The 12,551-nt window shown below is 39.0% G+C and overlaps 2 protein-coding genes across 4 annotated transcripts in view; both read right to left on the bottom strand.

The window, feature by feature from the left end:
* stat2 (signal transducer and activator of transcription 2) overlaps positions 1-1,698 on the bottom strand; it is a 26,342-nt gene extending 24,644 nt beyond the window's left edge. The window contains exon 1 of one of the 3 annotated variants that reach the window (XM_017480491.3): positions 1,480-1,698. The gene's annotated coding sequence lies outside the window, so the exon portion shown is untranslated. The remainder of the gene's footprint in view (positions 1-1,479) is intronic. The other 2 variants (XM_017480488.3, XM_017480490.3) reach the window with 2 other exon arrangements.
* A 3,494-nt stretch (positions 1,699-5,192) lies between these two features.
* apof (apolipoprotein F) lies at positions 5,193-11,225 on the bottom strand. The gene is made up of 2 exons (XM_017480507.3): positions 10,978-11,225; positions 5,193-8,376 (listed from the first exon to the last, which is right to left on the bottom strand). The coding sequence occupies exon 2, from the start codon at positions 8,346-8,348 to the stop codon at positions 7,116-7,118; it is 1,233 nt and encodes a 410-aa protein (XP_017335996.2). The 5' UTR covers positions 8,349-8,376; positions 10,978-11,225; the 3' UTR covers positions 5,193-7,115.
* Between the last annotated feature and the right edge of the window lie 1,326 nt (positions 11,226-12,551).

Genomic DNA, 12,551 nt, shown 5'->3' with positions numbered 1-12,551 from the left:
AAAATACACTTTATATACACATATAAACATATAAGTATTAATTCTAAAGAGGGATGGATGATTTTCTGAGACATCTGTTGGGGTGTACTCATTTATACTGAGTACTGTTTATACAGTATCTCACAAAGTGAGTACACCCCTCACATTGTTGTAAATATTTGATGATAACTTTTCATGTGAAAACACTGAAGAAATGACACTTTGCTACAAGGTAAAGTAGTGAGTGTACACCTTGTTTAACAGTGTAAATTTACTGTCCCCTCAAAATAACTCAACACACAGCCATTAATGTCTAAACCGCTGGCAACAAAAAGTCTTGGCAATCTTCTTATAGCCTAGGCCATCTTTATGTAGAGCAACGATTCTTTTTTTCAGATCCTCAGAGAGTTCTTTGCCATGAGGTGCCATGTTGAACTTCCAGTGACCAGTATGAGGGAGTGTGAGAGCGATGACACCAAATTTAACACACCTGCTCCCCATTCACACCTGAGACCTTGTAACACTGACAAGTCACATGACACCGGGGAGGGAAAATGGCTAATTGGGCCTAAATTGGACATTTTCACTTAGGGGTGTACTCACATTTGTTGCCAGCGGTTTAGACATTAATGTCTGTGTGTTGAGTTATTTTGAGGGGACAGAAAATTTACACTGTTACACAAGCTGTACACTCACTACTTTACACTGTAGCACAGTGTCATTTCTTCAGTGTGTCACATGAAAAGATATAATCACATATTTACACAAATGTGAGGGGTGTACTCACTTTTGTGAGATACTGTGTGTATATATATTATATATACACTTTTTTTTTTTTACATTTACATTAACGCATTCGTTCTAATAGGTTTTCGTTTCTATAGTAACAGTGGACAGTAGACCCCATGCTTTATAAACAGATTCAACAATTGCTGATATGGTATACGATATCAATTGTTGATATAAGTTAGGAGATGTTAATTAAACATTAATGGAAGGAGTCTCCAGTGTCAGGACTGACAAGTTTACTTCAAGAGGAAAAGGGTGTGGGGGTGGAGAGAGGGGAATGGGGTAACCGGAAGTTGTGCACAAAGTTGTCCTGTGCAACTCGTCATGGGATTCAAGAACATTGCAGATGATGAAAAACTATAGATATTGATTAAATGCAACTTGTGTCATTCGCGGCATTACATGTTTTTGTTTTGTTTTTTTTTTACATTTTTTGTGGCAAAGTAAATAAACAGGAATAATAACAAACAGTCATTACATTTTGACGTTGTATTAATAATAAAGATATGAGACGTGTTTGTGTGAAACACGTAGCTTTTTACTTTACCTTTAAAAAGCTAGATTTTATACTCCACTGCTTTACACTGATAAAAACGACTCGATGAACGTTAAAATAATAATAATAATAATAATAATAATAATAATAATAATAATAATAATAATAATAATAAACAACTCAATTTGTGACCGCTTCCCTTTCTCTACACTTACCTCTGTTGTGGAGTTTGACACGCTAACGCTGTTTGCTGGTTTAAAAATGATCAAGTCCACAGACTAAAGCTGGTGCAGACACAGACATTGAAGTCATGTACCGCTCCACTCCAGAAGATTATTAAAACCTGCCACCAGGTCAAAGACTACAGATAAACACAGATAAACACAAATAAACACCTCGCTGTTGTGTGAGTGAAGCAGCTATTCCTCTTCTCCCCCCACCGGCAACGCTGCAGCTGATTGGTCAAACCGCGCCGAGTGGGTCCTCTGAATTGCTCCACTATTGGCTGCTTGTTTCTCAGTTCCCGCCCTTACATGACGCGCCACACATGATCAGGTGTGAAGACGCCGATTGGACGACAGCCCCGTCAATCAAACTTGCGGAGGGGGAAAGTGGAAGGAACAGCCAGAACGAAACCTAAGCGGTGAGAATCGCTTCTTCCAAGAAATGACGATGTGAAAGTTAAAGTGCGTCACAGCAGCGCGGGGCGTTTCAATTATTATTATTATTATTATTGTTATTATTATTATTATTATTATTATTATTGTTATTATTATTATTATTATCCATCCATCCATCTTCTATACCGCTTATCCTATTATTATTATTATTATTATTATTATTATTATTATTATTATTATTGTAGTTGTTGTTAGTAGTAGAAGTGGTAGTAGTAGTAATAGTAAAAGCAGTATTAGTAGTAGTTATTACTTAATTAATTGTTTAAAGGGAACCCCGACTATAAAGACTTGTATGGCTTATTAGATCAACACTGACATCCGCGATATAAATCCGCGATATAAAAACGCTCTTTTTTTATTCTGCTAAGACGAATGTTAAAAATAGAGTCCCACAGGGCTTCCTAAAAAAGAAAAGAAACATGAGTAATCCATCACATACATAATCCCAGTGAAGTGTTCATGTTACAGATTACTTGAAAACACATTCCTTTCCCATGCACTTGTTCCTCACTGTGTATAATTAGTGAAGTTGTTCAGCCAGTAAGACTTTTCTCACACGTTTCACACCTTCAGGAACAAAGGATTCTACAAGGTTTGTGAATGGAGGGCAGAAGTGCACACCTGTGGGGAATGTTGGACTGGATGTTCTCTGTTTCAGTAAAACGGGGGCAGAATGCCAAGTGTACACTGAGAGAGAGAGTGAGTGTGTGTGTGTGTGTGTGTGTGTGTGTGTGTGTGTGTAAATAAAGAAACCTGAGAACAAGAGAAAAATAATAAAGCATGAGCGTGTGTCAAGCCTGCCTCTGGCTTCCTTCTCCTTATAACTTTTAAAAAGTGTCACACCCACATTTACACTTAAAAAATAACACACCTCAGTGAATGAGCATGCATAACATTCACCTGAAATAATCCCAACTCTAAATATTATACTCTAAATATGATCCAGATTCGTGGGGAACGTCCGGTTTGTCCAAAGTGACGCGTCTATAACTCATTTTCGATACGACTCTGATTCATTCACACCACAAACATCTTGAACAATGCAATAATAATCATTAATCATGACAGTCTGACATTTATAACATGCTTGTATTGTTAAGAATATATATATATATATATATATATATATATATATATATATATATATATATATATATATATATATATATATATATATATATAAAATTTTAACTGTACATCATTACTTCTGTTTTACAAACAAATATGTGTCACTGGCCACTTTTATACCATATCGTAATGGGTCATCAATTTTTGGTCAGAACGTGTTGATTAATTTCCTATAACAGTAGTGCAGCTTTACACTGATCAGCCATAACACTAAAACCATCTGCCTAATATTGTGCAGGTCCTCCTCTCCTTGTGCTGCCAAAACAGCTCTGAGGCGTCGAGGCATGGACTCCACAAGACCTCTGAAGGTGTGCTGTGGTATCTGGCACTGAGACGTTAGCAGCAGATCCTTTAAGTTGCAATCTGTGGAATTTGGAGGTCGAGTCAACACCTTGAATTCTTTGTCATGTTCCTCAAACCGTTCCTGAACTGTGTTTGCAGTGTGTCAGGGATGTCATTGTGTGTCATCAGTGTGTCATTATCCTGCTGAAAAAGGTCACTGATATTAGGGAATACCATTACCATGAAGTTGTATTTGGTCTGGAGCAGTGTTTAGGTAGGTGGTATGTGTCAAAGTAACATCCACATGAACGCCAGGACCCGAGGTTTCCAAGCAGAACATTTCCCAGAGCATCACACTTCCTCCACCGGCTCGCTTTCTTCCCATAGTGCATCCTGGTGCCATCTCTTCCCCAGGTAAGCGACACACACACACCCGAACTCCACATGATGTAAAAAAAAGTCCACATGATTCATCAGACCAGGTCACCTTCTTCCATCGCTCCATGGTCCAGTTCTGATGCTCATGCTCCCACTGTAGGTACTTATAGAGGTGGACAGGGGTCAACCGGGAACACCCCACAAGACCTGCCGTTTTGGAGATTCTCTGACTCAGTCGGCTAGTGTAGGTCCAAATTTTGCCTATTACCTGAAGACACTTAACATAGAAACAGATACTCACACATTCAATTGGAGAAAGAAAAATAAGACACCAGCCATGAGTGAGAAGAAGCAAGGGTCCAGGTTTATTCGTTCCGTTCCACCACACAAGAGCCACACAGTTTGAGACGTCCCAAAATGCGATCTAAAAAACCCAGAGCTGAAGCTCTTCTATTTTTACCGTTTTCTTAGGGTCAGGATGACCCAGACATCAATATGTTTTAGAAAGAGCCTTCCCACAATACCAATAGGTACAAGACTCAACATTTGAGAGACCTTGGTCTCACGGGGTCCGCTGTTCACATCGACGGTTATCTCGCAGCCCTAGCCGTTACCATCGACGGTTATCTCACAGGTGCAACTTGGCTCAACTACCCTTATAAACGGCCGGTCTTGGTTCTCTCTTAAAAATTAAGGCCTTCGTCTGTGTTACTCGTGAGAAAAGAATCCTCCACACCTTCAAGTGCATTATGAGTAAGTTTCTTTCACATTTTTCTGTATTTCTGTTTAATAATGCTTTTTTCTTTTCATATTTGCTCTACATTTCTGTTTTATATCTGGTTATACTGCTTGCAAGTATTTTACCCCCTTTTCTGTACTCCATACTTCACAATGTCATTATAAAATCCTTATAATCCTTATATTATCCTTATAATATCCTAATACTCCTTTTATTATTCTTATAATGTTCTGTTTTCCTTCTGTATGTGTGTGCATGGTGGCATAGGTCTCTGTGTGTGTGTGTGTGTGTCTCCTAGTTGACCATCCACCTACGCTCTCAGGCCTGCCGCACTAATCAAATACATGTATGGTTTGCGCCTTGCTTATCTGTGTGTGTTGTGTCTTAGGTGAACGTCAGCCCAGTGAATTTTCAATAAAATTACATACTACTCTTAGTAGGTCTCCCTCGTGTTTATTTCATCTATATTTTATATACAACACTAGCCATCACAAAGGTGCTGTTATAGGAAACTAATCAGTGTCAGGGTGGTAAGAGTAACTCCACTTCATCCCCCCACAGTGTTTACTGTAATAGCACTATGCACAGTGTTTTATTCTTTACTTAAACCACATTATGGAACAGAAAACACATTTATCTCCTTATCTCCACACTGAAGTCACGTATGGCCAAAGCTTATTTTCATAGACACTTTCATAACAAAAGTAAAACGACTGTTCCATTCATTTAAGTAGGAACATTTCCAATCTCTTTATTTGTATTGCCATAAACACCTGACAGTAACAGATTAAACATGTACAAAGTTAAATATTCCACCACATACATCACATATAAATGTATATTAGTAGCATCGGGTTTTTGTTTGATAGTTTCTTTAAAATAAACTGGTCGTATTGTTAATACATTAATCATCGAGTCAACTGAAAACAATTATAGAGGTATTAAATGAGTTTGTTCACCTGGAATCTGTGAAGAGTCACATGACCAATGTGATGTCTTTTAACTGTGCAGGAGTAGATCTTCTTTTTTATTTAATTCCTGGTATTTGATGGACATTTTCACACTGCACACTCAAAAACTCGAACTAAACAAGAGCTATAACAGATATCTCCAACAGGAAAGACAAAATAAAAATGAATTTAATTCCAACAACAAACTGTTGGTGAAAATATGACGAAATGAATACAACATTGTTTAAACACAGTAAAAAAAAAACCTTCTAAAGTCACAAAACTGCTGCTACTTGTCATGTTTTATCCTCGGCTCAGCTCTCCAACGTTTTTGCATACATTAGTTTAATTAGATTGATGTTTTGGAAACCAAACAAGTGAGCGGAGCCAAATGGCTAATTTTACTGTATGAGTGTGTGATGATGTGTGAAAGAAAGTCTGTAAAGCAAAGACAGTTCTTCTGAAAATACTGAATATCATAAGACCTATTCAGACTGCATTAGTTGTCCCTGTGGAGGTGGGGAATATAATTATTCCTGGAGTATCTCTGGGGTTTTAGTGCTCTCCAAACCCAGCATGTCACTCATGAATTTATTTAGATTACACCATATTTTACCTTCTGTAAAGTGGCGCAACAGAAAAGTGTTCAGCCTGTCATTGGCCATGCTGTCTGAGTGGGCGGGGCATACTCTCTCTCCCCTGTCAATCACGATATCGCTAGCCAATCTGTGTGTATAACGACACCCCATGATTTTGTTCTCCCCAGGTGGTAGCTCTCATATGATAGGGGAGAGCTGGGTGGTGGGTGGGAATTGGCCAAGATTATTTAGGGAGAAAATGGGGAAATGCTTTTTTGTTTTTTAGAAATACGAGCAGTAGAAATAACCCCAGATAATACAGTATATATCCTGTCTGAATTGACATGTTGGTAAGGATTGCATTATTCTGTGGAAAATAGAGGCTCATGCTCTTTTCTATCATCTCCCGTCAAAAATAAAATGAAACCAAGTTTAAAACACAGAAAAATAAAATATAGGCAAGGTTTAAAAGTGTCAGAGAAGCAATGCCTCCAGGAGGTTTAGTTTAGTTTAGTTTAGTTTAGTTACGAGGGAAGGTCCTAGCACAGGTACAGCTACAGACACGTTATGGTCATGTGACCAACTAATAATAGAGCTTGACCACGCCCCCTACAAGAAGTACTGAACTTGACATTTTTGTGTGATGAGCATGCATAGATCCGTGAATGTACAGAGATCAGTTATCCCATGTGGACTGATCAGATTTACTACACAAGATTGTTTTGGACCAAATATAAAAACTAGAGATCATTTTAGTTCCTCAAGAAAAGAATAAATTGGTATTAATACTGCTTTAATTAAAAAAAAAATCAGTTGTATGATTTTACTTTGTAAATATGATCACTTTTAGTGAAGATAGTAAAGAATGTTATACATTGTGTGGAAGGGTTTTGGATGGAATTTTTATCTTGCATATAAAATGATATTGATATTGTATATTTGACCAATCAGCAGCATACAATGCTATTAGCTCCACCCCTGAATACAAATTAATGAAACAGCCAGCTATAAATGTTGGTACCTTTGGAGAAAGCACCGTTGCAGTTATCTAGTGCTAACAGTACAGTTCCAGTTGTGCAGTGGAAAAACATCCAGTCATTAGTTTATAATCATTATTTATTTATATTGATAGCTGATGCTTTCGTCCTCCCAGTTGTTCTGGTTCATGAGCAGGTCTTCCTCATGGTTCATTCTGTTCAGCAGATATTTAACTCCGGCTTTCACGCTTGTTTTAAGCCCCGCCCCCAGGGCATATCCGGCTATGCCCGCTGTGCCACCTGTGGCTGCCACGAGAGCATCGGTTCCCAGATCCACAGCGCTCATCAGGGCTCGTTCTTTTGCTGTATCCGAGCAGCTCATGGAGGCATAATAAACAGCCGTACCCAGGTTATAGAGGGTGGAGACTGCAGGGATCCACTCCACGACTCTATACACACGCTCCTCTTTTTCATTCGTACAGCCTGGCTGATGAGCGGTGTGCCTGCGCCAGCGTACAGGCCACACCCTGCAGCTCTGAATCCAGCTATCTGATTGGTTGGGAGGATGTGAAGGCATAAGCCAGCTGCCGGGTCTGAGCACAACGTGGTATAACTCAGGGCTGGTGGGATCTTCCTGTGTCACGCCTGCACAGACAAATCCCAGATTTCGGCACAAATGCTTTGCTTTGCTTAGACGCATCTTTCCATGATCGACCTTTTGACCTAACAACACTGTGTCCTTCATCCTCATCCAGCCCTGACATCGCTTCTCCAAGCCAGGAACATTTTCACCCACATCTTCATTCCCTGCCAGCTGTTGGATGTTAAACATCATGGCTTGCAAGTGGCGCTCCGACTGACCGCTTGGTTTGGATGGAATGGACATGGAATTTGAACGATGTAAAGATGACCTTCTAACTAGAGCTACTATGTCCTCCAGAAGTTCCCATGTATCATCCCGTCCCAGCAATATGAACAAGTTCCTCACCAGTTCCTCGGCTTCAGGTTCACATCCTGCAGACACCAGTACAGGCACCATGACCAAGCCCAGAAGTTCATGTGAAAACCCCATCCCTTTCCAAGGCCCCACCCCCAGCTCCGCACAGCTCAAATTTCCATGGAGATACACAAGACCGCGTAAAGATTCCACAAGGCCAGAGACCAGATACCGGATGGGGTCACTGCGAGGTTCTTCATCTCGGATGAACCTCGCTTCCTCTGATGGGATTGGAGGTGAAGATGGAGGAATGATGGAGAAAATGCCAGATCCAATTCTGTTCTTGAAGCGAGGAGGGGGTGGAGCTTGGGAATGAGCCATGTCAGACAGCAGGAAGTGGATCAGAAGCAGGAACTGGAATTTGTGACCCCACATTGCTGTTATCCAATAAAAAGTGAGAATTCTAGAAGACAAACAGAGTGAAGGTGAGTAAGGTAAGGAGTAAGGTGAGTAAGGTAAGGAAAATATTTCAGCAATTTATAACCTGAGTGCCACTAATTATTTAATTACATAATTAGTTAATTATTTAATGATATAATTAGTTAATTATTTAATTATATATTTAGTTCATCACTTAATTTCTCACAATTACTCCACAATACAAAATTTTATAACTTCACTTTCATGTTTTATTTTATCCAGGGGCGGATTTAGCGATTTGGGGGCCCTAGGCAAAATATACAGATGGGGCCCTCATTTCAGTGTTTTAACATTGATATGTAAATTTTCAGCATAGGTTATTTAGCATTAATAGCAATAATCAGGGGAGAACTGGGACCAAAAAGTGGCCCTGGAGGTTCTGGCCCAGAGTGGACCACCACACCCGGCCCACAGCACGCCACATCCTAACACACATGTCACAGTGTGACAAAGAATTTAAAATAATCAAGATAGGATGTTAGTTGGTCAGGGGGCATCATCTGGGTGCAGTGGAGGAGAGCTGCACCACTCAGCTGTACTACTTCTCAATCAGGACTGAAACTTTATATTTTAGCACTAACATCACACAACATCTAGTCATTTTACCCCAAAAAATAGACCAATACCCCACTACGACCACTACTACTTCTACTACTACTATAATAATAATAATAATAATTATTATTATTATTATTATTGGGCCCTCGGTAGCTCGGGGCCTGAGGTAATTTCCAACCTTTGCCTAATGGTAAAGTCTGCCCCTGATTTTATCCTACCACTCTCATTACAACTAGAACAGATTAAATCCACTGTTAAGATGCTGTTCAGTTTTTTGTTATAGACACTGTGTTTGGTTGGGAGTCATGCCTGTGTTTAATCGTTGGTGTGAGAGGCAGACAGGCAGGAGAACAAGCCAGGTGATATGCAGGTACACAGGCAGGAAATATACAGTAGTATCTAATCAAATTGCTCCAAACAAAGAGGTTTCCAATTTGTTCAGCCTACCTATAACAAAATAAAGAGCAACAGAGGCAGTAGAATAAAGGCAGTACAAAACTGTTTGGTCACCAGCATGTTCCGCTGTCTAACTCAGAAAGTCCTTTAGAGCACGTGGAAGACACCACATTAACTCCTCAGGTGACCCAGGTAAATGTAAATAATAATAATAATAATAATAATAATAATAATAATAATAATAATAATAATAATAATAATAATAATAAAGTCTCAAGCCAAATGCCAATAAATCCAATCCAAAATAAGAATCCCAATAAATAAATAAATAAAACTAAAAAACAACAACAAGGTTTAAAATGCAAACCTGGCTCCTAAATATTATGATAAATACTGTATTATCATTTCCATGTATATTCACATATTATTATGTCATAAATAAAATTCTGTGTGTGTGTGTGTGTGTGTGTGTGTGTGTGGGTCTGTGTGTGTTACAGTGAAATACTGCATGACGGGGTGGTGTGATGAAGCAGAGTTATTGTTTCCACCCCAAATTTCATTCTTTTCCCTTCACATCACATCCTCAAGTGTTTTCTTCCTCTTACAGCACAGCGATATCTTTTAAATTAAAGAACAACATGCTGCTGGTTCATGTTGAACTTCATTTAATGCTGTAGAACATCCACACACGTCAGTTCCTGTTGTCACTTATGTTACAGCAGCTATAAACAGTCGTTCCCTCACCTGTTCATCGTGATACGTTACAGAGAAGTGTAAACTTCTCCGTCCCGAAGATGTGAGAACTCTTAAAGTCACAGCTTTACCTCTGACCGTTACAGGGCTGACACTGGAGACTCCTTCCGTCACTGTTACATTTGACCTTACAGACAAGTGGAACTCGAGAGCAACAGCACAGATGGTGACGTCTCCACCGCTAACAAGTCCCGCCCTTCTTGTTGCTAATGTGTTGCCTGAGATCCCCTTAAAATATACTTCAGATAGAAAGGTGGCTAGTGACGAAAAGCTACACCAGACATTTGACCTTGCTGTGACTTTGACCCTGTTTGGATTGATTTCAAAATCTAATCAGTTCGTTGACTAAAATAATAATGTTTGTTTGTTTGTTTTTAAATCTGTTTATGTGTAGGACCTTCCACACCATGGTATAGATTTATTTCTGTGAGATTTATAGAAATGTCCTCGTAGTATCGTCTCCTTTTGTTTGTCTCCATGAAGTGCAAACAGAAATGTGCTGATGTTAGTGCTCATGGTTTTGGTCTAATGCCAGGGGCATAGTTCAGTCTGGGGCATTTTCACTGCACACATTCTGTAGCTTTTCACATAAAGCAAAAACATTTGTAATAAATAAGAATATAGCGTATTGTTCGCTTGATTTTTATTTCAAACTGAATTTAACTTTTTGGTTATATGATTGCATTTACATACAGAATTTGTAGTTAACTGTTTGGGGGGGGGGGGGTGTTAATGTTAGTGGTTAAATAGACCAAACTAAAGTGTTTAGTTCGGTTACTTTAAATAATTTTTCTAGATAACATTCAAACTGTGGTAAAAAATAAATAAATAAATAAAAAATAAAAAAAATATGTATAACTATAAAGTTGGCTCTTACCTTATTTTCCTCACAACAAAAGAATGTGTGGTTTCTCTCGCTCTCTCGTGGTGTCTCTGGATTTGTCTGTGTTTTTCTGTGTGTGTGTGTGTGTGTGTGTGGTTGGGAATGGTGGGGGTGGGATTCAAGGATTCACGTGGAGAGGGTCGCCCATATTTTCCAAAGACACACACTGTTGATCCTCTCTTTTCTTTTTCTCTATTCTGTTTCTGACCCAGATCCTTTATAGAAGCTCCTCTCTTTGGGCCTCAGAAAGAGAAAGAAAGAGAGGGAGAGTGTCTGTGTGTGTGTGTGTGTGTGTGTGTGTGTGTGTGTGTGTGTGTGTGTGTGTGTGTGTGTGTGTGTGTGTGTGTGTGTGTGTGTGTGTGTCTGTGTTTCTGTTTTAATTTCTTTGTCTCAAATTTGTATGATTAGTTAATGTATATATTTAGTAGATCTACATGAATTGTTTCTGTGTGATTAACAAAGAGAAGTGACGTATATCATGTAAATCAACTGTCTTGATCTCATCCCTCTACCTCGTCTGTTCTCCTTCCTCTATTTTGTCTGTTCTTCCTTTACCTCATTTATTCTCCTTTCTCTACCTCATCTATTCTCTTTTTTCTACCTTGTCTGTTCTCATTGGCAAGTTTCTCATAAATCTTGTCACATTCCTGAACGTCATCACATCATACAGAGCAACACATCACACTGTTCCCAACGACCAATCCCCATGACCAAAGATGACTTCCTTGTCTTAGAAAAAAAGTTATACTCTATTTTATACTCTTATAAAACTCTATTCTATTCTATATTCGTTTCAGTAAATCTTCCTTCTTCATGTAACACTTGTTAATATGCAAATAATCATGATGATTCGATGAATATGCAAATTATTCCATGATGTCATCTGCTGACTTTTAGTGACGTTTTGAGCATTCATTATCCAGTTTCACACTGTTTTTAACAGCCTTCTTGTCACACACACAAACACACACACAGAGATACACACATTCTTCTTGCAGTCTCTGTTCTAATTCTACCAGATGTCACACACACCCTACTGTGTGAGGGGGGGTGCAAACTTTTGTACTTAACTATGTGGCCTCCTGAGCTTTAGACTGAACACACACACACACACACACACACACACACACACACACACACACACACACACACACACTCACACACGTGTGGAAAATTCCAGCCTCAGGTCTGTCTCTTCGGTCATGTTACCATGGAAACGGAGGTGTACCTCGGGACTTTGTATGCTGTTATGAAAATGGGCTCGGGGAATCAGAGACAGAGTGTTTGTGACACTGATGAGGGAAAAGATCCAGTGTTTTCTGTAATATTTATTATTAATTTATAATCATTTATGATTGTACCTGGATCAGGTGATGAGTAAAAACATCTTATCCCGTCCTGGATGCTGATTCTGATTATACGGATTTGTTTCTAGACAGACTTTCTTGGTACTTCAGTATAAAAGTGTTTGAGGGGCGGGGCTTGTGAGTTTGTGTCATTGTCTCATCAGCTTTACATCTAATATGCATTTTCTGTAACAGCAGTATGACCTGTTGCTTTCTAATTAA

Source organism: Ictalurus punctatus, chromosome 11, assembly GCF_001660625.3.
Source record: "Ictalurus punctatus breed USDA103 chromosome 11, Coco_2.0, whole genome shotgun sequence".
NCBI classification, from domain to species: Eukaryota; Metazoa; Chordata; class Actinopteri; order Siluriformes; family Ictaluridae; genus Ictalurus; species Ictalurus punctatus.
Note: the sequence above shows the minus strand (reverse complement) of the source record. Positions and strands in the feature narration are given on the sequence as shown.